Raw genomic sequence first — 22148 nt, 5'->3', positions numbered from 1 at the left:
CCGTGCCGCTCTCCGCTGGCCGTTGCCGACCGTCGGTGGGGCCGCGGCCGGGCCCGCTGCTGCGAGCCAGGTACGAGCGTCCCGACGGGGCCGGTCCGGGCTCCGTGGCCGGGAGCGGCGGGTCGGGGGCACCGGGATCCCTCACCCGGGAACGGCGGGTCTGTGGAAAACGGGATCCCTGGCCCGGGAACGGCGGGTCGGCACAGCGGGGGTCGGTCTCCCGGGAACGGCGCGTTCCTGGGAACCGGGGTCCGTGCTGCCGGCAACGGCGGGTCGGGGGAACCGGGATCCGCGTTCCCGGGAGCGCGGGTCCCTGCTACCGGGACCGGCGGCTCGGGGGAACCGCGGTCCGTCCGGGAGAGGCGGATCGGGGCCGACCCCGGGTCCATGTCCCGGGAGCGACGGTTCCGGGGACTCGAGGTCCGTTCGCTCCCCGGTGGGGGCGGGCTCGGCGCGTCCCAGGAGCGGCGGGCGCGGTGCCGGTCCGTGCGCCCCGGGATAACGGCACAGGGGACCCCTCCGTGCGCTCCGGGACGCGCAGCCGCGTCCGCCCGGGAAAACGGGGCGGGGGGGGGGGCTCGGTTGGGCGCCCCGACGCCGCCGGAGCCTCCGACGGGGCTGCTCGGTATCGGGGCGGCTCCGGTGGGCCCCGCGCCGCCCCTCCGTTGCTGCGAGCCGGGGGATGTCCGGCGGCTGCCCCGGCGGCGGGGAACCGGGGCGGGGGGACGTCCCGCGACCGGGCGGGGCGCCGTGCGCTCGGGGCCCGACGGGACCGTCCGTCCGTCCGCCCCGGAGCCGGTGCGGGAGTCCGGGCAGGGCGGGGAGGGTGTGTGGCGGGGGGGGGGGGGGGGGTGGGGGCCCCCGGTGACGGGGCGGGGCCCCGGGATGCGCGAGCCCCCGCCCCCGGGGGGCGCGGGGCTGTCAATCACGGGGCGCGGCCGCCAATCAGGGCGCGGGCTGTCGGGATTTTGGCAGGTCCAGATGGAGCGGGGCAGAAAAGCGGCCGCCGCCGGGGCCCGCCGCGCACCCCCGGGCCATGCCCCGCACCCGGACCCTGCCCCGGACCCTGCCCCAGCGCCGCCGGGCCCGCACCGAACCAGCCGCCCCCGCGCCCGCCCCCCGCCGCCCCCCGGCCATGCCCGCGCCCCGCCGGCTCTGAGCGCGGCCGGGCGATGGAGGCGGCGGCGCTGGCGCGGGAGGGCGGCGGCCAGGGCCCCCCCCCCCACGAACCCATCAGCTTCGGCATCGACCAGATCCTCGGTGGCCCCGAGCCCGCGGGCCCGGCCCGGGCGGCGGGCGAGCCCGACTACGGGCTCTACGGCGGCGGCTACGGCCCCGCCTGCTCGCTCGGCTCCTACAACCTCAACATGAGCATGAACGTGAGCGTTAACGTGACCCCCGCGCCCGCCGCGCCGCCCGCTGGGGTCATCCGCGTCCCGGCGCACCGGCCCGCGCCCGCCGCACCGCCCGCCGCGCCGCCGCCGGTGCCCGGGCTCCCGGGGCTCACCTTCCCCTGGATGGAGACGACGCGCCGCATCGCCAAGGACCGGCTCTCAGGTGAGCGCCGCGGGCCGGCTACCGACGGCTACCAGCGGCTCCCGGCGGCTACCGGTGGCTCCGACGGCTCCCGGCGGCTCCCGTCGGCGCGGCGGATGCAGAGCGGGATCGGAGTGGGCGCGGAGCGGCCAGGGTCGGCCGGGGACCGAGCGCTCCGCCGGTTCCCGCAGCTCGGGGTCCTCGCCCGCCGCCCGCCCCGCCCCGCCCCGCTCCGCTCCACTGGGCAGCGGCCACCGTCGGGGCCCGCGGAGGGCGGCTCGGGGCCGGCACAGCCACCGGCAGCTCTGCCGCGGCCCTGCTCCAGCTCCCGGCGGCTCCGGGCAGGGACCGGGCCGGGCTCCGGCTCCGGGTGGCCCCCGAGGGGTCCCGCCGTGCTCCGGCCTCGGGGTCTGCACCCTGTCCGGGGGCACCGGGTGCCGACCCTGTTCCACCCATAACGGGGAGGCTGCGGGGGGGTGGTGCCCTGTCCCCATGTGCCCCCGGGGCCGGGGGCCGGTGGTGGGGTGACGGGGCTTCAAGACCCCCGTGTGCGGGTCCAGACGCAGGGCACAAGGTGCCGGTGTCGTGGGGGAGGCCGGGGCTGGTGGGTGCTGGGGCCGGGGCAGGTGTCAGGGCGGCGGTGCTGCGTCCCGGCGCTGCCGGTGGGGCCGGGATCTGAGCACCCGTGGTGAGGGCTGGAGCACCCCGCACTGGGGCGAGGGTGCCGGTGTGTGCACCCCGGAGGAGAAGGCTCAGAGGGCTGCGGTTGGGGTGCCGGGTGCGTGCGGGTGCCGGGGAGCCCTGGCCTGGCTCGGCTCCTTCCCAAGATGGCGGCGCTGCCACGTCCGCAGTGCACAGCGCCATGCGGGGACGAGGCCGGGGGCCGCATGGGGCTGGGGGCTGAGCGCTGGCTGTGGGGGCGATGGGGCCAGGCGGGGCGGGAGGCCGGGGGCCGCGGGGGCCCAGCCTGGGCGCCAGCAGAGCCAGGTTCGCCTCCCGGCCCACCCCGCCATGCCGGTGGTGACGAAGCACCGTCCCCGTGCAGGGGTGGCGGGTGACGTCCCCGTCTCCTGCCTGGCGCCAGCGGTGGTGGGTGGACGGGGTGGCCCCTCCCCGGCACGGGGTCTCCCAGCCACAGCCATCACTCAGCGCCGCCGGCCTTGGGGTGGTCTGCGGGCTGTCGGCATCTGTTCCCGGCGAGGGGCCGCCCTGCGCGGGGAGGGGGCGCGGGGGCCTCCGTCCCCCCCCCCGACTGCACGGCTCCACCTGCGTCAACCACGTCCGCCCCCGCCGCCGGGCAGGCTGGCCTCCTGCCCGCGCTGCCTGCCTGGGCGCTGGCGGGAGGGAGGGTCCGGCATGGTGGGGAGGGTCTGCCGGGCGCCGTGCTGTCACCAGGGCTGCCCCACGTCCCTGCGGCATGGGGTGACGGGGCCCCATGTGGCCCCGCGGGCTCAGCCATGTGCCGCCTTGCCTGTGTGGTGCTGGCGCCGGCGAGGGCCGTGGGGCCGCGGGGCCGTGGCTGGGCCGTGGGTGCCGCCGGGGCGGGAGGGGAGCGGGGAGCCAGGTGCTGTGCCCGCCGAGCTCTCACCTTCCTCCATGCCGCTTCGCTGCCCTGACGCCCCCCGTGGCTCCGGCTGCGGCCGGGGCTGGGATGCAGCACACGGGCCTCGCCGTGCGGGGACGGCCCCTTCCCCAGCCCCTGCACCCTGGCACTGGTGGCCGCCGGCCTGGACGCTGCCGGCACATGGAGGGAGACGCTGGCCACCCTCCGATGGCTTCTGGGGTGCCGTCCCCTCCCTGGGGGGGCTGGGAGGCCCCGGCAGTGCCGCAGAGGCTCCTCCTGGGCCGCGGCAGCACGCGGTGCGTGGGGAAGGGCGGGTTTGTGCTGCCGGGAGCCTCACCGGCTCTGCACCGGCCCCGGGACTGGGCCTGCCCAGCCGCTGTGGCCGTGGGGTGGGGACAAGCCCTCCCACCACGTCTGGAGCTGCCCTGCATGTCCCTGGGCTGTGGGAAGCGGGTGGGATGGCTCGGGGTCTGCAACCCCCTCCCCCCTGCCAGGCAGTGCCGGTGGCCCCCCCAGAGCTCCCCGTCCCCACAGCCCCGCCCCGTCCCCACACCCCCCCTGTCTCCACGGCCCCCCTGTCCCCACGGCCCGCCTGGAGCTCCCCATGCCCACGGCCCCAAGTGTCCCCCCGGCCGGACTGCGCCTCCTCCTGCCCTGCCCTCAGCAGGGGCTCTGCCTGTGGCCCTCCCCGAGCAGCCCCTCACCCCTCCTCTGCCCGCAGCCGCTCTGTCGCCCTTCGCGGCGACCCGGCGCATCGGGCACCCCTACCAGAACCGGACGCCGCCCAAGCGGAAGAAGCCGCGCACGTCCTTCAGCCGCGTGCAGATCTGTGAGCTGGAGAAGCGCTTCCACCGCCAGAAGTACCTGGCCTCGGCCGAGCGCGCCACCCTGGCCAAGGCCCTCAAGATGACGGACGCCCAGGTCAAGACCTGGTTCCAGAACCGCCGCACCAAGTGGAGGTAACCGGGGCAGCCGCCGCAGCTCTGACCCCCTGCCTGCTGCCGGCAGCCGCCCCCCACCGCGGCTGTGCCCCCCGGGAGTGCCTGGGATGGGGCGGGATGGGGTGCCCGTCCCTGCGGATCCCCCGTGCCTGGCTGGGTGCGGCACGGTGGTGCTGAGCGGGACGGGGCGGGGGGGGGAGGCTGTGGGGCAGCACTGTGCCGGCGCGTGGTGGTGCCGGCACTGCCAGAGCGGTGAACGGAGGTGCCAGGAGGGACGGGGCTGCGACGGGCGGCTGCGGGGCATCGCCACATTGGTGCCGAGGGAGGGACGGGGCTGTGGTGGGGGGCTGCGGGGCATCGCTTCACCGGCCCGGAGCATCGGGCAGCGGGGCAGTGCCGGACAGGCCATGTGTGCTGGCAGGAGGCAGACGGCGGAGGAGCGCGAGGCGGAGCGGCAGCAGGCCAACCGCCTGATGCTGCACCTGCAGCAAGAGGCCTTCCAGAAGAGCCTGAGCCAGCCGCTGCCGCAGGACCCGCTCTGCATGCACAACTCCTCCCTCTACGCCCTGCAGAACCTGCAGCCCTGGGCCGAGGACAACAAGGTGACGTCCGTCTCGGGGGTGGCCTCCGTGGTGTGAGGTTCCCCGGGGGCCACGGACGTGCCGGGGGGGGCAGTGGGAGCCTGGTGGGGGTCTGAGCCCAGCACCTCCGGCCCGCGGCGGGGAGGGGGCTGCTGCTTCCCGGGAGCCCCCCCAGCATCGGCAGCCCCCTCCCCGCCGCGGGCCAGCCCCCTCGGACCCCCCCTCGGCCGCCCCTCCTGGACAGGCCCCTGCGGTTGGACTCAAAGCTCTGCCGACCCCCGCCCAGACCCTGCCTGGAGCACCGCTGTGGGCAGCCCCTTGCCCGGACGCCCCGGAGAGCCCAGGGCTGGGCCCCCGTGCCCCTCAGGCCTCTGCAAGTCCAGGCCCCCCCTCCCCGGGGGCAGCTCCTCAGGGGAGGGTCCCCGCTCAGGACCTGCTGCCGACCCATCAACGGCTCTCCTGGTCAGCCAGGCCCCGCTCCCCCCCCCCGGGGCAGCCCCTGTCCCACCCAGGGTGGGGCACAGGGTGGGCCCCCCCATTCCCGGTGCTGGGACACCCCCCCTGCCCTTGCCAGCGGCCACCGCGGGGCCTGCACCCCCCCCACACACTTGCCTTATCCTGGTCGGAGTTTGCCAGCTCCGGCCTCCAGCTGCGGCCCCCGGGCTGGACAAAGAACCCCCCGGCCCCCCCAGCGGTGGGACAGACTGATGGACTGGGGGGGGCCGTGCTCCCCGGTGCTCCTGGCCCCTGCACCCTCCGGTTTGCCGGCTCTCTGCGGCCCTGGGCCTGGACGTGCCCCCGCAGCACCCTGCGGTGACTGGGGGTGCCTCAGCATGACAAAGAATTGTGCCGCCCCCCCCACAGCGGGGCTGCCTTTGTGCCTGTGACCCCCCCTGAGTCTCTGGCTCCCGGGAGCCCCTTCGCCTCACCCCGTGCCGCCCAGGCTCAGGCTGAACCCCGCTCTGGCGTGACCCACAGCACATTCATGGGGAGGCCGAGGGGTCTGCTGGGGGCTGAACCCCCCCTCCTCCAGCGAATGTCTGCCCTGCCTTTCCCAGTGACCCCCGCCTCGGCCGGGGACCCCCTTCCCTGCCCCCCCGGCTCTGCCAGCGAGGTGACCCCCATCTGATCGATAACGGGGGGGGGGGGGGGGGGCAAGAGCGCCCACCCTGACCCTAACCTTGACCTTGACCCCCCCCGCCGCTGTCCGTGGTGCTGCAGCCGCCGCCCGGGGGCCGGCGGGAGCCCGTTGAGCTGCGGGGGGGGGTTTTGTCTCCTGCCGCCCCCCCCTCCGTTGCTACCGGGAGGAGGCGGGCGACCGGTGCTGGTTCCCCGGCGGCGGGATTGGCTGCGGTTCCGTGACGCTGCCCCGTTTTACCGGGCGGGGGGTGGGGTGGCGGAGCGCGGGGGGGGATCGTGTGTGTCACCGCCGCAGAGCCGCCGCGATGAGCGCGGCCGAGGGCCGGCCCCGGTGCCGGTGGGGGGGCGGCGGCGCGGTGCTCCGAGCCCGGGCCGAGGCCGCCGGGTACCGAAGGCTGCTGCGCGCCCGCGCTGCCGAGGTGGAGGCGCTGCGCGGGGCCGTGGGCGCGTTGCACCGGCAGCTGGAGGGGCTGAGGGACCGGCGCAGCGGGGAGCTCGCCAAGTACCAGGTGGGGGGGGCTGGGGGGTCCCAGGTGGTTTGGGAGTGGGCGGATGGTTGTGGGGAAGGGGGAGGCGAATTTTTGGGGGGGTGGGGACGGACCCCAGGCGCCGGGGGGGGCGGTGCGGGGCCTGGATGCCCTCCGGGGGGGGCGGGGCGGGCTGGGGCTGGGGAGGGGGGTGCAGGGGTCTGGGAGGGGTTACGGGGGTGGGGAGGGGCGGGGATCCGGGTGGAGCGGGGGCAGGGGGGTACAAGTGGGGACGCGGCGGGGGTGGCCCGGGGGCCCCGGGCGCTGCTGAGGGCCCGGCCCGCAGGAGCGGGTGGCGGAGCTGGAGCAGGAGATCGGCGCGGCGGAGGCGGAGATGGCCCGGTGCCTGCGGGAGTACCCGGCGCTGCTGCGGCTGCGGATGGCGCTGGAGGCGGAGATCGCCGCGTACCGGTACGCGGGGGGGGGCGGGCGGGGCGGGCGGGGCGCGGGGCTCAGCCCGGGCCTGTCTCTTGCAGGGAGATGCTGGAGGGCGAAGAGCTGCGCCTGGGCTGCCTGGCCCCGCCGTGACGGGACCCCCAGATCCCGGACTTCTGCGCCTCGGGGTCCCCTGAGCGCTCCCCTCCCACCCCACCGTGGGACCCCCGGACCCTCTGGACTCCTGGAGCCCCGGTCCTTCTGTCCCCCTGTGCCATGGGCCCCCCCCGGCCTCCTGGGACCCCCGGCTCCCCAGACCCCCCGCCCCGGGAGGCCCCGGCCCCCCAGGAGGGCAGCGCCCACGGGGCCGCACACTCTCACCAGCCTCTCCGGAGCAGCAGCAGGGTGGGGGGGCCCGGCCCCCGCCCGCCTGGAAGCACCTCAATAAAGCCCCGTGGCATCACCCGGAGCCGGCCTGTCTTGGGGGGGGGGGGGGGGGGGGGGAGGGGGGCAGCGTCCCCCAGCCGGGCCCTGCGCCGGGGGCACCCCGCTGCGCTCTCGGGGTCTGCGGCAGAGCCGGTGTGTAGGGTGGGTCCGTGGGGGCCGGGGTTGTGTCCCGCGGGGGCTGCCTGGCTGCGGGGCCTTGGCTCCCTCCCCCATGGCCCCTCGCCCCTGAGCTGGGTGCCCCATGGGGGTGCCGAGTGGGGCACATCGGGGGGGCCGGGCCGTGGATGCGTGGTGGAGGGGACTCTGCCTCAGTGGGAGCTGAGCTCCCCCCCTGTGCTGGCGGGTGGTCCCTGACCCCCCGCTGTGGCCGTGTCCTGCCCTGGGACCCGCACTCCTGGGGTCAGGCACACCGGGATGTGAGGGGAGGGCGCTGCCCCCCCCCCGGCCATGCCCCCTCGGTGCCCCACCCCTGCAGCCCCCAGAAAGGTGGCAGATCGGGGGAGGGGTTAGTGAGGAATGGGGGGTCCAGGGTGCCTGCGTGTGACCTGGCAGACAGTTGGGGGGGGGGCTGTGGGGACCCCCCCCCGGGGCAGGGCTGGGTACGGCCACGGATCTGGCGCGTGCACGCGTGTGTGTTACACGTTTGGCTTCAGCCCACGGGCCGGGCCCAGAACCGGCGGGGAGGGGGGGTCCTGTGGGCAGCAGGGGCTTTGCACAAGGCTATGACCCCCTCCCCGTGGGGCAGGGGCCGGTCTGGGCACCTTGAGCAGAAGGACAGGGCAGGCCAGAGCCCGCGGAGGCTGCGGGGCCCATCGCCCCCCGCCCCACACAAAGACTGACAGAGCACCGTGGTAGCAAAGCCAAGCCCAGCTCTGTTAGAGGGAAAAGTCCCTCCCAAACCCCACAAGAGAGCGGGAAGGTCGGCGGTGGGGGTCACACCTCGGGGTGCCCCCCGGCGTCCCCCCGCACACGGAGGTGCAGTGGGGTGGGGGACGGGTGTGTGGGATCAGCGCGCTCGGAGCCGGGGCTGCTGAGCCACGTCGGCCTCCTGCCAGGCAGTCCAGGGGCTCCAGGCGGGGTTGGCGTAGGGGTCCCGGCAGCGGATGCGCACCCGCCTCACCAGCTCGGGCAGCCGCGTCTGCTCCGCACCCTCCACGTACTCGTCAACCTGCAAAAGGGGGCAGGTCGTGGCCTGGGGGAGCACCCGCCTGTGGGGCGGGGGGCAGCTGGCACGGGCACCGCTGCAGGGACAGGGCGGGGACAGGGCAGGAGCAGGACCTGGTGCTGGGGGTTCAGGAGGGGGGGACGCAGATACCCGCCGGACCCAGGCAGTGACACTGCCCTGCATGGGCAGTGCTGGGGGGGGGAGCAGAGGTGACCCCAGAGGTGACAATTCACCACCCCAAGGAGAGAGGCAGTGCAGTGGGGAGGGGGCCATTGCTGAGCCCCTGGCATGTCCCTGTCCCCAGAGGCAGCCCCGGGCAGGGGCAGGGTGGGCGCAGCAGAGTGAGAGGACGCGGGGCGGCACGTCCAGGGCCAGGCTGGGCGCAGGCATCCCGCCGTTACCTGGGTGCCGTTGGGGAGCTCGTACTGCAGCCGGTAGAGCAGGGCAAAGTAGGACTTGGGGAGCGGCCAGGAGGCCGGGGGGGCCCAGGCCAGGTGGAGCCGCTCCCCCCGCCGCTGCACGGTCAGCTCCTGCGGCGGGTCGGGCCGCACTGCGGGCAGAGCGGGGCTCAGCACGGGCAGCACTGCCCAGCCCTGGGGCCGAGCCCTCCCACAGGGTCCCAGCCCCCCCCCAGGGACACCCCCTGGAGCCCCGCGTCGCGGGTCTGAGCTCACCGATGTCGCGGATGAAGAAGTGGCTGGAGAAGCTGAGGTAGGAGGTGTCCGAGAGCCCCTCCAGCTGCAGCCGCAGCGGGTGCAGCTCCTCGGCGAAGGGGCAGAAGGAGGGGTCCACGAAGCTGGCACTGAACTGGCCATGGCCACTGGTGGCCAGCACCCACTCCCCCAAGGAGCCGTCGCTGCAGGGGGGAGGCGGGTGTGAGGGTTGGGTGGCTACAGGGCTGGGGCTGGACTGGGGGGTCCCTGGGGCACCCACCTGCGTATGAGGCGGGCACGGAAGACAGCGGAGCTGGGGCCAGCCCAGGAGCAGCGGAAGGAGCCGCGGTAGGACTCAGCCTGGCAGGAGACGTTCAGCCGCTCCTCGCCTGGCGGGGCCGAGGGGCGAAGGCTTGGGGGGTGCGCAGGGCCAGGAGCGGTGCCCCGTCCCCGCAGGGCACAGGCAGGGCTGCCCCTGCCGCTGGGCTCCCCCCGGCCCTGCACAGCCCTGTCTGGAGCATCCCCGCAGCCCCCTGGGCTGGGCACCAACATCTGCAGACGCAGGAGCATCTCCTGGTCCCCAGCCCACCCCCAACTCCCCATGTCCCCCCCTTGCCCCATCCACCCCCCACTGCTCCCTCCGTCCCCGCTCCCCCCCCCCGGCCCCCCCCCGTGCCCAGCCTGACGTACGGGTGCCGCTGACCACCACATATGTGGTGTCCAGCAGGACGGTGCCAGCCCAGCAGCTGTAGTTGCCCGCGGCCGGCAGGTCCAGGCCCAGGATGGTGAGTGTCTGTCCCTCGGCCACCAGCTCGGCCATGGGCTCGGGCTCCCCGTTCTGCGTCCAGGTCACTCGCGGCTCCGAGGTGTTGCATTTGATCACCACGTCCCCGTTCACTTTCCCCACCTGAACTGGAGACGAGAGGCAGAGACTAGGGGGGGAGCGGGGCTGTGCTGTGGGCAGCCTGTCCCCCACACCACAGTGGGGCTGGGTCCCCCCTGTCCCGACACACCACACCCACCCTTCCCCGCGGTCCCCACCCCACCCCACCACCCCATGTCCCCCCCACCCTGCCCCATCACCCCGTGTCCATCCCCCTGCTCCCTCGCCCCACATTCTCCCCCTCCCATCATTCTCATCCCCACCCTCTAACCCCCCCACCCCACCAGAAGAGATGCCCCAACCCCGGCTCATGCCACCCCGTATCAGAGGGATGTGGGGGGGTCCCTGCTCCCTAGAGCTGCTGTGTGGGACCCACAGTGTCCCCCCCCCCCGGGGTCTGTCTCCTCCCCTGTGCCCAGGCGGGGCAGGACTCACACTTTGGGGGGAAGGCGGTCAGGGCGTCCGCGGGCACCAGGCTCAGCACCAGCCCCACCAGCACCAGCATCTGGGAGGGGAAGGGCAGAGGGAGGGGAAGGGCAGCGCCGTGCCGGGAGGGGGGGCAGCCGTGCCCCAGGAGGAGGGGAGCCGGCCAGAGCGGGGTGCAGGCAGCAGGACCCGCAAGGGCAGAGCCCTAGAACGGCCGCGGGGTCAGGCGGGAGGGGGGAGCGGCGCGGTGCGAGCCCCGCACAGGGGATGTGACACCCCGACCTGTCCCACCGCGGCCCCGCCGGGCCCCCCGGGCCGGGGGCTGCAGAGCCCGCCCGCAGCAGCACCTCCCCGGGGCTCCCTGGCGCCCAAACCCTCCCGGGCCCCCCCCGGCCCCCCCGGGCCGTGCCTACCTCCCGGCCGTGGCGTGCGCTGCTCCGGTGGGCTCGGCGGGGGCCGGGGGCCGGTCGGTTTATACCGAGCCGGGACCCCGCGGGGCCGCCCCAAGGTGAAGCCAAACCGCAGAACATCAGAGTTCTCAGAAGAGGAGAAAGCGGCGCGGGGTGGAGCTGCCGGCCGGGACCCGCGCTCAGCCCCCGGCCCACCCGGCCCCAGCCCCGCGGGGACTCACCGGGGACTTCCCAGGCCGGGGGGCCAAGAGGGGGGCAGCGCTGGGCAGCGGGATGGTGCCGCAGCCCCGGGGGCTCCCAGCTCCCCCAGGGTGGTCCTGAGCCCCGGGACCAGCCGTAGGGTTTGCACGTTGCCCCGCGCCGTGGGGAGCCCCCGCAGCCCCCTGCAGCGGCAGGGGAGCACGGGGAAGGGGCCACCAAGGCCCAGCGGTGCCTGTCCCGGGGGGGCAGAGAGGGTCTGGGGGGGGGATCGGCCCTGGCCAGTTGGGCTGTGATGGGTCCCCGAGGAGGGAAGCGGGTCCCTGTGGAGGGGTCGGGGTGCTGCACCAACCCAGGCATGGGCTGTCTCGCCCCTTCTCCCCTCCCCGGGTCATGCAGCTGCCCCAGTGGGATGCTGGGGGCGGGGGGTGTGGGAACAGGGGGGGACATGGGGACAGGGGCAGCATGGCCACTGCTTCCCCCAGCCAGGCACAGCCCCCAGTGCCTGCAGCCCCGGTCCAGGGAGAGGGGACAGGGCAGCCGCCCCCCACCGGAGGCAGCCCTGGGCTGGGGAAGGGGGAGCAGGCACGAGCTGTGCCCCCCTGCTCCTTCTCACGTACTTTCTGGGGTTCCTAGAAAGCGAAGGGGAAGTTCGGGCTCCGAGGAGGCTGCGGGGAGGCCCAGCCCTCACTTTCCACCCGACCTTCGAGGTGCTGTGGTGGGGATGCAGTGGTGGAGCCTCCGGGGCCCTTCCTGGGAACAGCGGAGCCCCCACGCGTGGGCTGAGGGGAGGAGCAGGGGGGGGCAGCTGCCGGGATGGGGGAGCCCCGCGCCACGGGGTGTCCTGGGGCAGGGGCCGGAGCTCAGCCCGTGGTGGCGGGACGGAAGGTGCTGGGAGGGAGCGCGAGGAGGACACCTTGCCCGGAGGGGGGCAGCCGTGCCCCGTCCTGTCCCGGGGAGAGGGGAAGAGCTGGCTGCGCACCCAAGCTGCCTCCCACCCCGCCGGCGGCCGCAGCTTCCCCTCCGCTTCTGCAGAAAAGCGCCCGACCGCAGCGGGGAAGACCTGGCGCAAAGGCCAGGGCTGCCCCTCGGCCCGGCGGCGGGAGCGGGGGCTGCGGCGCTGCCCGCAGTGGGGGCGGGAGGTGAGCAAGACCAGGGACAAGCCTCGTGCTCAGAAACCCCCCCGGGAGAGGGGAGCTGGGCGGGGGGCGTAGGCAGGGCCCCGGGGCGGGAGGGAGCCCCTCCCTCAGCGGCTGCACTCAGGGACACGAGGCCAGGAGCAAAGGTCACAAAACTTTATACAGGAGAGACCCGCGAGCGGCCCCAGGGGCCCTGGGTGCTGCTCCCTGGTGTGGGGGGAGGGGGACCGGCAGGGCCGGCGGCCCCAGCCCCGCGGCAGCCCCCCAGGAACGGCGGGGTGGGCTGGCACGAATCCCCTGGCCCAGGGCCAGCACTCCCCCCCTCTGGGGTCTGTCCCCAGGGGAGATGCTGGGGGCCAGTCCCGTGGCCGCTGGCCCCGTGCCCGTGGCACAGAGCTGGGGGAGTGCCAGGGTGCGCCTGTGCGTCCCTGGGGATGGGGTCGGTCCCCCCACAGCTCTCCCGTCCCCGTTGGTCACAGCCAAGCCCGGGCAGCCCCGATGTGGGGACTCCGGCGGCTCCGGCTCACTGCAGCACGCAGACTTCCCGCTCCTCATCCTCCCTGCCGGCCGCCTCTCCCAGCGGCTCCGGCACGGCCGGTGCGTCCTCCGCAGCCACCACCTTCTCCCGCAGCTCTGTCAGCAGGTCCCGGCTCTCGCTGGGCGGCAGATTGCTCAGGTAGTACTGGGGCGCCAGCTCCACCAGCCTGCGGGGACGGGGGGGGTCAAGGAGGGGCCCCCCCAGAGAGGAGACTCCAGCCTGCCATCGTGGCCCAGGGCTCCGGCAGGGCAGCGGCAGCTCCGGAGCCGTGGGGGGATGCAGCCCCAGCCCTCCCTGTCCCCAAGGTCCTCACATCTGGGGCTGGATCTCGGAGACGACACGGAGGCAGTTGTCCTGCGAGATGGTGAACTCGTGGTAGAGCACCCAGGGGGGCAGGCGCTGGGGGGGCTGCCGCAGCAGGTAGCAGCAGCCGGGGGGCAAGTGGGCCACGTGCTTGTGTGTCAGCATCACGTAGTTGCCGGAGCCATCGATGTCCCGGGCCACCTGGGGAGGGGAGCGGGAGGGGAGGAGTGGCTGGCTGGCAGCACCCCCGCCCTGTGGCCCGGCCCCTCGAGGCCCCCCTGGCCCACCTTGAGGAAGTAGCCAGAGATGAGCGCTCGCTGGATGTTGAGGGCGTTGGCGTCTGTGCCGAAGGCAGGGGGCGAGACGGGCAGCTCGATGCGCCGCATCACGTCCAGCAGCTCTGCCCGCACGACGCCGGCCAGGCGCAGCGCGTCCCCGCTCACCGCGTGCTTGCGGCACCAGCCCTCATCCGCGTTGTCTGCGGGGAGAGGGGGTCAGCGCCGCGGTGGGGGGATGGGGCTGGGACCCCCTTGCAGCGGGAGGGGGGCGCGAGGTGACGGAAGGAGCAGGGGACGGGTGAGGGCACTCACGCTGCTGGAAGGCGTTGAAGATGTTGATGAGGGTGAAGTGGTCTCCATGCGGGTGCAGCAGGGCCCGCCGGCGCACGGCCGCCGCCTCCTCCAGGTGCGGGGAAAGGGGCACGAAGCAGGGGGACGCTGGAGAGAGCGCAGAAGGGGTCACCCCGTGCTGCCCCTGCCAGCGCCAGCTCGCCGGGGGCTGCGCCGTGCCCCGCGGGGGGCCCCGAGCCCCTGGGCACGGTACCTGTGAGCATGGCGGCCAGGCTGACCATCTCCTCCACGCAGTCGAACTCGCAGGAGGCGATGAGCGCCTTGGCCAGCTGCGGGTCCAGGGGGAACTCCGACATGATGATCCCCACCTCCGACAGGTTCCCATCATCATCCAGGGCCGCCAGGTAGTCCAGGTCCTCCAGTGCTTGCATCAGCGACTCAGGGGCTGCAACGGGGCGTCAGCCGGGACCAGGCAGCCCTGCCTACCCCTCTCCTGCACCCGTGGCACCCTCCGGCCCCTCCCCAGAGACAGCCAGGGCTGCGGCCACGGCCGGCCTCCGGCTCCCCTCCGCTCCGGCCCCCCCAGCCATGCTGGGCCCCCCCGTGCCCCGCAGGCACTACCTGGCCGGTCGAGGAAGTCACACTGGCCCATGTCAGCAATGTCCAGGCGCTTCAGCAGCAGGACCAGACGGCTGAGGCTGGTCTCGCTGACGTGGGGCGTGGGGCTGGGGAGCAGGCGCTGCTCGAAGGCGGCCTCCGAGTAGAGGCGCAGGCAGGTGCCTGTGGGAGAGGGGCCGTGAGCTGCGGCAGGAGGGAGGGAGCCCAGGGAGAGGGCAGCGAGCGTGGGCAGGGGGGCTGGAGGCATGTCGGGGGGACGCCAGGGCAGGGGCTCTCACCTGGGGGGCTGCCTGCGGCTCGCTGCATGCGCGACTCGGCCTGGCTCCGGCTGATGGGCCGCAGCACCTGCGACTCCGCCCGGATGCGGGGGTTGTAGACCTGCAGGTGCAGCTGTGAGCGGGGACCCTGCAGACCAGCCCCTGCCTTCTCCCAGTGCCACCCGTGCCCCCACACAGCCTCCCCTCTGCCTGGCGTGGCGTGGCAGGGCCCGGACCAACGCCACAGAGCGCCACAGGCTCCACTCGGCGCAGCTTGGCTCCCCGTCCCGGTGCTCCCGGTGCACTCACGCTGCGCAGCTCCAGCCCCGAGTCGATGACAAAGCGCACGGTCCCCAGGGAGAAGGACGAGTCCGCGAGCCAGTGGGTGACGATCACCCGTCTTTCTCGGCCGCTCTCCTCCAGCACCTCGTACACCTTCTGCGCCGCGCGGCCCACGCCGGGGTGCAGTGGCAGGACCAGCAGTGGGCCCAGCCCCGGGTTCAGCGCCATGGCCTCGGTCTGGATGGCCCCACAGCACTCGGCGATCTCCTGTGGGGAAGGACAGGGGATACGAGTGACGCCCGCCCACACCCGGAGCTCCCATGGTTTAATCCCCAGCAGCCCCCGTCATCCTCAGGGCTCCCCGCGCACAGCTGAGGGATCCCCCCAACCTTCCTGCGCCCCGCGGCAAACCCCCCAGGAGTGGGGTGCCCGCAGCCCACCTGCTCGCTGGCCAGGAAGAGCAGGACATTGCCGGGTTCCTGCCGCCGGTGGATGTCCAGCACGGCCTGGCAGGCTGCCGCGACGTGGCCGCGGGCCGGTGGGTCCCTGTAGAGCAGCCGGGGCGGGGGCCCATGCCCCGGCACCCGCACCACGGGGGGGTCCCCGCAGAAGGTGCGGAGCCGCTCCTCCATGGCCGGCGAGGTGACCACCACCACCTTCAGCGCGGGACGCTGGCGCAGGACGTCCTTCAGCAGCCCCAGCAGCACGTCGGTGGGCACCGTCCGCTCCTGTGCCTCGTCCAGCACCACCACCCCATACTGCCGCAGCAGAGGGTCCGACGTCATCTCCCGCAGCAGCATCTCGTCCGAGCAGTACCTGACGCCCACCAGCCCCGTCAGCGCGGGGCGGCTGCGGGGACCCCGGCACCGAGGGCTGTGCTCCCGGGGGAGCACACCTCGCCCCTTCCCCCACGGCAGGAGCCCCCGCCGCAGCCCCGGGGCGGGGGCTGGCTGGCCAGCAGCTTTGCTGCTCCCCAACGAGGCCAGGCTGGATTAAGAGATTATGCTGCAGCGGGGGAGCTCAGCGGGATTAAAGTGCGGCGCGACCGGTGCTCCTGGCACGGGCAGCCCACCGGGCCCCCCCGTCCCCGTCCCCGCACCTGAGAATGGTCTCGGTGGTGCAGCAGTCCTCGTGGGGGACACAGTAGCCGACCTCGTGGCCCAGGTTCAGGTCCATCTCGTCCGCCACGCGTAGGGAGAGGCTGAGGGCCGCCAGGCTGTGGGGCTGGGTGCAGGCCACCAGGCCGTGGGCGAACTGCAGGGACAGGGCGTACTCGGCACACCACTGCGGGATCTGCGGGGCCAGAACGTGGGGTCAGGGCAGGGTGCAGCACGGCCCCGGCCAGCAGCGCCAGGACGTTCCCTGCCCCATCATGCAGCGGCGCCTGCTGTGCCCCCCAGACGCACAGAGGGACCCTCCCCACGGCAGCCCCCCAAGATCCACCTGTCAGACCTCCCGGGCCAGAGGCCGTTCGGGACCTTCCCTCCCCGGTACCGTCACTTCTGAGCCCTGGCAACCTGTGACACGAACCCACAGCCTCATCGCCCCACGCCTGTGGCTTCCTGCCTTGCCACGGGGCACCACGGCCCCAGCTCCTGTGTTCAGAACAGTCCTGTCTGCCTCCCCCTCCCCAGGGGCTGGGGGGGCAGGTGCAGCGCAGAGCGAGCAGCGCCTGTGGGTTGCAGGGCTGGGGCTTAAGGGGCATTTGGACGCTGCCGTTAATAACACGCTTTAACTTCTGGTCAGCCCTGGAGCGCTGAGGTGGCTGGACCAGGCGATGGCTGCAGGTCCCTCCGACTGGAGCCGTCCCACACTGTCCCAGCCGGCCCCCTCGAGGGACGGCCGGGAGGGTCCCCGCAGGGCCAGCACGGGTCACCGGCAAGGTCCACGGTGACCGCGCAGCAGCCCCAAGTCCGGGGCAGGGGCTTGAGCATCCTTGCGCTGGGCCGGAGGGATCACATACCGCCCTGGGAAACACTGAGAGGTGGGGAAGGCACCTGCCCTCGGCCACGGCCATGGCGAAGGGACCCGACTTGTGCGTCGGCTCTTCCTGCTGTGGGTGGCAACCCCGCGTTGGAGGGGTGCTGGCGCACCAACGCGCAGGCTCAGATGCTCCATGTGTGTCAAGTCGCGTCCCCTGGCCCGCTCGGGGCAGGCGGGGCCGCGTAGGGATTGCGGGCAGGTGCCTGCACACAGCAGCAGCCCGGCCCCAGGGCCAGGCCAGGCCAGGGCTCACACAAGGGTTTTGTTCCCCAAATCTGGCCCCGTGTGCTGAGTCCCGGCCTGCGCCACAGCAGCGTTACGCCCGAGGGAGGTGGTTTGGGCAAGCGGCCCCAAGCCCATGGCCACCACCCTGACAGCCCCAGGGGCTGGTCCTGCTGCCCTGCGGCTCCTGGGTGATCCCTCCCCCGGCCAAAGTCTGCATGATGACGCCTCTGGGTGCCGAGCCAGCAGCTGTCAGGCGGGACCGGCTCCCCGGGGTGGGCAGGGGGGATCCCAGCACCTCGGACCTGTCGCCGTCCAGCCCGGCTGCCCACACCCGCCACTGCCCCACGCACCCTGCTGCAGGGAGGGGCCGTTTCCCGCTCCCTGTGCCGCCGTGGCAGCCGCTCCCTGTGCCGCCATGGCAGCCCTTTCCGGCTCGGCTCGTGCCGAGGCTTCGCTTGGGGCCCCAGCGCCTGCCCCAGCACATCCCGGCGTGTGACTGCCTGGTGCCGGGCTCACCCTGGCGGCACGCTCCCCGGTACCGCAGTGGAGCCCTGCGGGGCCCATCGCCTCCTCCGTCCCCCACACAAGCTCAGACACGGCCGTGGGGTCAGGGAGCTGCTGCCCAGCCACAGCCCTGTCACCGTGCCCTCTGCCTGCAGCCCCGCAGCCCCCAGGCCGCTGTCGGCTGCCCTGGCATGGCCCCCCCTCACCTGGGTGCTCTTGCCGGTGCCGGGGGGCCCAGAGACCAGGACGATGCCGCTGTTGCCTTCCAGATGCTCCATGAAGCTGTACTTGGTGGTCCAGACGGGCAGGGCCCGGCGCTGCCGCAGCAGCTCATAGTAGCGGGAGGAGAAGGGCAGCCCATCGTAGGGGTTCACCTCCAGGTCACCATCGCAGCCCAGGGCCGGGTCCTCACCCTCGTCCTCCTCCTCCTCCTCCGGCGTGGAGCCGGGGCCGCTCTGCCGCGGCGGGGAGCCAGGGGCCCCGCAGCCGGCCATGGCGGGGACACCGGCACCCGTGCTGCGAGGGCTGGCAGGAGGTGCAGTGAGGCCCAGGGGAGCTGGGCGCTGACCTGCCCTCACCCGTGTCCCTGGCAGTGGCCTGGCGTGGCCCCCCACACCGTCCCGCCGGGCTGGGGGGGACCTGCGGGGCCCGGGGGACAGGGACGGGCAGAGGGTGCGGGCAGAAACAGGCAGGGACAGGCAGCGGGGGTGACACAGCCTGGGCGTGGGGAGCAAGGACAGGCAGGAGACCGGGCTGGGGTAGGGAGGACCGGGGGGGGACACAGGCAGCGGGCTCAGACCGGGCCGGGCCGCGGGGAGCGCACGGCAGGACCGAGCGGGGTGCGGGGACCGGCCCGGGTCGTGCCGGGGTGCAGGGGTGCGGGACGGGGCGGACACCCTGGAGGCTGGCGGGCGGCCCCGAATGGCTCAGCCGGGCCGAGGGGGCACTGGGACGGGTCGGACCGGACCGGGCGGGACACCTGAGCACCGGGACGGGACGGGACGGGACCGGGGACGGGTCCCACGGCTCAGACCCCCGAGCTGCAGCTGCGGCTGCGGCCCCGGTTCCGGTTCCGGTTCCGGTTCCGTCCCGGCCGCCGCTCACCTGCGCGCGCCACCGCCGCCGCCGCCGCCGCCTCGGGCCCCGCCTCGGGGACTCCGTCAGGTGACCGCGACGCCGTCACGTGGCCCCGCCCGCGGCCGCCAATCAGCGCCGCGGGGCGTTTCCCGCCCGCCGGCGCGCGCGGCCCGTTGCTAGGGGCGGCCCAGCCCAGTGGCGACGGGACGGGACCGGGACCGGGACCGGCTGGGGGGGAGACACGGGACGAGCCGCCCGGTGCCCGCCCCGCCCGGTGCCCGCCCCGCCCGCGCCGCCCCTCGCCCCGCCGGGCTCCGTCCCGCCGGGCCTGCACGGAGCAGCCCCCCCGGTGCCGTGTCTCGTGCCCTCCCCGCCCAGAGCCCCGGTGCGAGTCCCGGGGGCGCCATCCCGAGCCCGCCGGTACCGGCGCTGGGCATCCCGCCACGCTGCAGGCGTGCGGCCGGGGGGGCACCGGCAGGTGGAGCTGCCAGACCGGCAAACGGCCCGGCCCGGCCCGGAGCTGCAGTCGGGGCCGTGGGGTGGGGACGGGCCCGCAGGCCCCGGGACTTCGGCGTCGGGAGCGGGGGCGGGACCCCCGGCTGCCGGCGGGAGGCGAAGCTCCGGAGCCGCCTGCAGTCACGGCTCTGCTCCCGCAGCTGCCCCCGGCGCCTGCCCCGGTGCCGTGAGCCCCGGCGGTGGCAGGTGATGGCGGGGCAGCTCCCGCCCTCGCACCTCGGCCCGGACAGCGGCTCTCCCGCGTCGGAGGTGCCGGCTGCAGCCCCACGGGGGCCCAGGGCAGAGGCGGGGACACCGGCAGAGCAGTGAGGATCCCGGGTCATCCCCCCCAGTCCCTAAGCCCTCCCGGCCACCCCGGGTTCCTCTGTACACCCCGGTCCGGCGCCTGCTTGCAGGGCTCCTGTCGCCCCCCTCATCCCCTCAGGCTGTCGGGGCTGTGAGGGTGGCCCGGGGTGGGCTTCGGGCCTGAGGTGTCTGCCGAGGGCCAGGGGTCGGCCCGGCACGGCCATACTGCCGCGGGGCTGGAGGGCGAGCGCCTGGTCCCCGCGGCGCTGGACGGTCGGTCGGGGTTTGCAGCCGGCGGGAGGAAGGAAGTGGTTGATGCTCAACCGTTGCTCTGCTCTACGGTGCTGGGGCTGCAGGGAGCCGAGGGCTGGGCACAGGCCCGCACCGGCCGTGGCACTGCCGAGCCTTGTGCACTGAGGGCCGGGCTGGGGTGGCCCCGGCTGGGTCGGCAGAGGCCTCGTCCTGGCGGTGCTGGCCCGGAGCGGTGCGACTGGGCCCAGAGCTGAGCCCTGCGGCTCCCCGTGCCGTGGGGCTGCGCTTGCTCCCTACCCCCGTCTCCAGCCCCGCGTCCCGCTGGCTGCTGGGCCCTGGCGGCGGTGTCCGGCCGAGGGGCTCGCGCTGCCGCAGTGTCACCGGGGGCCGGTGGCCCCGTTGTGCCCCGCGGGCACGGCCAGTGACCCGCCCCAGCCTCGGGCTGCGAGTGGGCGGTGTGGTGGGGTCCCGGGGGCTCTGTCCCCACCACCCTGGGGTGGGTCCCCTCAGCGCCCGGCTGTGCGCTGAGGAAGCGGAGGTTTGCACAAGCCGGTGAGATACACGTGACCTGGGGAGCGCGGCAGGAGGAACCAGCAGCCGCCCCACGCAGGGCCCCGGTCCCCGTGGCACAGCCGGCCATGGCCCCGTGGCTGCCCACCAAGGAGGAGAAGTATGGCGTGGGTGAGTGCAGGCGTGGGGGCTGCACGGGTGCCGGACCCTGCTGGGCTCGCCGGAGGGATGCGGGGCTGGCGGCACGGGTGGTGGTGGCCAGGGTGACGCTGGTGGTGGCCCCCGGCTGCGGTGACCCTGTGGCACTGGGCTGTAGAGGGGCGGGCGATGGCGGCTGGGCGATGGCGGGGGTGGACGGTGCCAGTGGGGCCGGTGGCGGTGCGAGGCGGGCACTGGGTCCCTGCAATGCTGGCGCTGGGTGGGCCGGGAGGTGCAGGAATGAACGGGGGGTCAGCGGGGTGTGCAGGGCTGGGGATGGGTGGCCCCAGGGACGGGGGGCTGGGCAGGGCGGGTGTCAGCGGGACCCCCGCGCCCATGGGGGAGTGTGGGTGATGCTGGGTGGGGATGGGGAGCTGTGGGGCTGAGCAGGGCTGGGAGCAGAGCACTGGGGCAGGGGTTTGGCACAGGATCCAGCCCTGTGCCTCTTCCCGTTTCTGGCCAGGGCTGTTTCCCACACCCTCATGCTGCCAGCAGCGCCTGGGGCATGACTGAGCCCCCGTGGGCCCCTGGGCAGGGTCTTGACTCGGTTCCTGCTCGTGCCCGATGGCACTAACAGTCCTGCGAGGGATCCTGGCCCGGCTGGGGCCTGGGGGGTGGGAAGGGGCCGGAGGGGAGCGAGCTCGGACCGGGGCTGGGTGCTGGTCTGGGCTGGCTCAGGGTCCTCGTGTGCAGGCCAGGGTGGTAGGAGGGGTCCTGGGGGACCTGGGGGTCCTGGAGCTGTGGGGTGCGCTGGGGCCAGCACAAGGGGTCCTGACGAGCCGCAGGTCTGGGGGTGCTGTAGAAGGAACTGGTGCTGGCCGGGGCCCCGGGCGCAGTCGTGTCTGCAGGGGACTGTCCCCCAGTGCAGAGCGTGGCCGGTCCAGGGGCTGCTTCTGCCAGACAGAGCTGTCACCGTCCCCAGGACCAGAAATAGCAGCGGGACTAACCGCAGCCTGGCCCGGCGCAGCCTGCATGTGGCAGGAAGTATCTGGCTACCGGTGAGCTCCTGCCGCCGGCTCCCACTGGTCCTGGGGACTGCTCTGCGTGCCTGGGGTGTGGGCGGCAGGCAGTGCGATGGGGGGACACCGGGCAGCGGCCCCCCGTGTGCTGGAGGAGGGGGGCCGATGGCTCCCGCTGTGCCCGGCCGTGCTGCAGCGCTCCTGGGGTCCGGAGTGGGCTCCTCACCCCCACCCCGCTGCAGCCAGCACTGCTCTGCCTCTGGCTCGCGCCTCGGGGGTCTCCCGCCGTTTGCATGGGGCTGGGCCCTGCACCGTCCCATGGGGCTGAGCGGTGCCGGCCAGGGTGGGGGGGCCACCGCGAAGGGCAGGTGTGCCGTGCTGGTGAGGGGGGTCCAGGTGAGGGACCCCAGCTCCCGGCTCCGGCCCTTCTCCCCGCAGCCGTGTGGAACTTCCCGCGCACCAGCGAGCATCACCTCCCACTGCAGATCGGGGAGACGGTGCACATCCTGCAGGCCTCCGAGGGTAAGGGGGGGGCAGCAGCCCCTCCAGGCACCGGGACAGCCTGCGCTGGGTGCCCGGCTGCACCCGCTCTCAGCCACGCTGCTGCGGGCTGCCAGGTCCCCGAGCCCGGCTGACGGCCTCCCCTTGTCCCCTCGCAGGCTGGTACCGTGGGTACTCGCTGCGGAACAGGGCTGCCCGGGTAGGTGAGGGGCTGCCGGGGGGCTGCGGCACGGCGTGGGGGGCTGTGGGCACGGCTGGTGGCTTGCCCTGTCCCTGCGGGGGGGACACGCAGGCACCCCGCGGCACTGCCACGCTGGGACCCTCGGTCTCGGGGCGGGCAGCCCCCAGCCGTGGTCCCCCCCCACCCCGGGGAAGGGCTGCCCCCGCCCAGCCCTGCCCGCGGGTGCTGACGGCTCTGGCCCCCCCAGGGCATCTTCCCGGCCTCGCTCATCCACCTGAAGGGTGCCGTGGTGCAGCGCAGGGGGTAGGTACCAGCGTGGGCATGGGCGGGTAGGCCCTGTTGGCCACCTGGCGCGGGGGCCGGCGGCTGCCGCGGGGCTCCAGGACTCCCCGCGCCTCTCCCCAG

The 22148-nt window shown here is 74.7% G+C and overlaps 5 protein-coding genes across 8 annotated transcripts in view; 3 read left to right on the top strand and 2 right to left on the bottom strand.

Annotated features, from left to right (window-relative positions):
* The first annotated feature begins 885 nt into the window (after nt 1–885).
* TLX2 (T cell leukemia homeobox 2) lies at nt 886–4679 on the top strand. The gene is given in 5 exon segments (XM_074864983.1): nt 886–906; nt 908–1029; nt 1031–1557; nt 3822–4059; nt 4463–4679. Coding segments are annotated over 5 exon segments (1125 nt in total).
* A 1341-nt stretch (nt 4680–6020) lies between these two features.
* On the top strand, nt 6021–7127 carry LOC141942038 (alpha-internexin-like). The gene is made up of 3 exons (XM_074864982.1): nt 6021–6271; nt 6576–6700; nt 6766–7127. The coding sequence occupies exons 1-3, from the start codon at nt 6068–6070 to the stop codon at nt 6815–6817; spliced, it is 381 nt and encodes a 126-aa protein (XP_074721083.1). The 5' UTR covers nt 6021–6067; the 3' UTR covers nt 6818–7127.
* Nucleotides 7128–8117: 990 nt separating this feature from the next.
* On the bottom strand, nt 8118–10735 carry LOC141942973 (interleukin-12 subunit beta-like). Its single transcript, XM_074867273.1, has 7 exons — nt 10652–10735; nt 10248–10317; nt 9620–9841; nt 9210–9318; nt 8951–9132; nt 8678–8826; nt 8118–8279 (listed from the first exon to the last, which is right to left on the bottom strand). Exons 2-7 carry the CDS (start codon nt 10315–10317, stop codon nt 8118–8120), a joined length of 894 nt encoding a protein of 297 aa, XP_074723374.1. The 5' UTR covers nt 10652–10735.
* A 1392-nt stretch (nt 10736–12127) lies between these two features.
* DQX1 (DEAQ-box RNA dependent ATPase 1) lies at nt 12128–18447 on the bottom strand. The gene is made up of 12 exons (XM_074865303.1): nt 18369–18447; nt 17471–17789; nt 15652–15845; nt 14993–15368; nt 14580–14819; nt 14292–14391; nt 14017–14175; nt 13649–13840; nt 13417–13542; nt 13114–13304; nt 12837–13027; nt 12128–12689 (listed from the first exon to the last, which is right to left on the bottom strand). The coding sequence occupies exons 2-12, from the start codon at nt 17756–17758 to the stop codon at nt 12509–12511; spliced, it is 2238 nt and encodes a 745-aa protein (XP_074721404.1). The 5' UTR covers nt 17759–17789; nt 18369–18447; the 3' UTR covers nt 12128–12508.
* A 1019-nt stretch (nt 18448–19466) lies between these two features.
* The window catches only part of LOC141942320 (dedicator of cytokinesis protein 2-like), a 67870-nt gene continuing 65188 nt past the window's right edge, over nt 19467–22148 (top strand). For 3 of the 4 annotated variants that reach the window (XR_012628607.1, XM_074865298.1, XM_074865297.1), the window contains exons 1-4: nt 19468–20075; nt 21500–21583; nt 21721–21761; nt 21991–22046. Coding sequence is in view for 3 of the 4 variants with exons in the window: in XM_074865298.1 (XP_074721399.1) it covers nt 20033–20075; nt 21500–21583; nt 21721–21761; nt 21991–22046 (224 nt within the window). In the remaining variant the exon portion in view is untranslated. Of the gene's footprint in view, nt 20076–21499; nt 21584–21720; nt 21762–21990; nt 22047–22148 lie in introns of all 4 variants that reach the window. The other variant, XM_074865299.1, reaches the window with a different exon arrangement.

This window comes from Strix uralensis, chromosome 4 (genome assembly GCF_047716275.1).
Source record: "Strix uralensis isolate ZFMK-TIS-50842 chromosome 4, bStrUra1, whole genome shotgun sequence".
NCBI classification, from domain to species: Eukaryota; Metazoa; Chordata; class Aves; order Strigiformes; family Strigidae; genus Strix; species Strix uralensis.
The sequence above is the reverse complement of the archived record's forward strand: the minus strand, read 5'-3'. Positions and strand labels throughout refer to the sequence as shown.

What these genes read in the sequence shown, in the direction of transcription:
- LOC141942038 (XM_074864982.1), top strand. Translation starts at nt 6,068, where the DNA reads ATGAGCGCGGCCGAGGGCCGGCCCCGGTGCCGGTGGGGGGGCGGCGGC. An exon ending in GGGAGCTCGCCAAGTACCAG is followed by an intron (nt 6,272 to 6,575) that starts GTGGGGGGGGCT and finishes CCCGGCCCGCAG; the next exon opens with GAGCGGGTGGCGGAGCTGGA. An exon ending in GCGGAGATCGCCGCGTACCG is followed by an intron (nt 6,701 to 6,765) that starts GTACGCGGGGGG and finishes TGTCTCTTGCAG; the next exon opens with GGAGATGCTGGAGGGCGAAG.
- LOC141942973 (XM_074867273.1), bottom strand. Translation starts at nt 10,317, where the DNA reads ATGCTGGTGCTGGTGGGGCTGGTGCTGAGCCTGGTGCCCGCGGACGCC. An exon ending in TGTGGTGGTCAGCGGCACCC is followed by an intron (nt 9,319 to 9,619) that starts GTACGTCAGGCT and finishes CGGCCCCGCCAG; the next exon opens with GCGAGGAGCGGCTGAACGTC. An exon ending in AGCTCCCCAACGGCACCCAG is followed by an intron (nt 8,280 to 8,677) that starts GTAACGGCGGGA and finishes CCCCTTTTGCAG; the next exon opens with GTTGACGAGTACGTGGAGGG.
- DQX1 (XM_074865303.1), bottom strand. Translation starts at nt 17,758, where the DNA reads ATGGCCGGCTGCGGGGCCCCTGGCTCCCCGCCGCGGCAGAGCGGCCCC. An exon ending in CCTGGCCGCCATGCTCACAG is followed by an intron (nt 13,543 to 13,648) that starts GTACCGTGCCCA and finishes CGCTCTCTCCAG; the next exon opens with CGTCCCCCTGCTTCGTGCCC. An exon ending in CTTCAACGCCTTCCAGCAGC is followed by an intron (nt 13,305 to 13,416) that starts GTGAGTGCCCTC and finishes CTCTCCCCGCAG; the next exon opens with ACAACGCGGATGAGGGCTGG.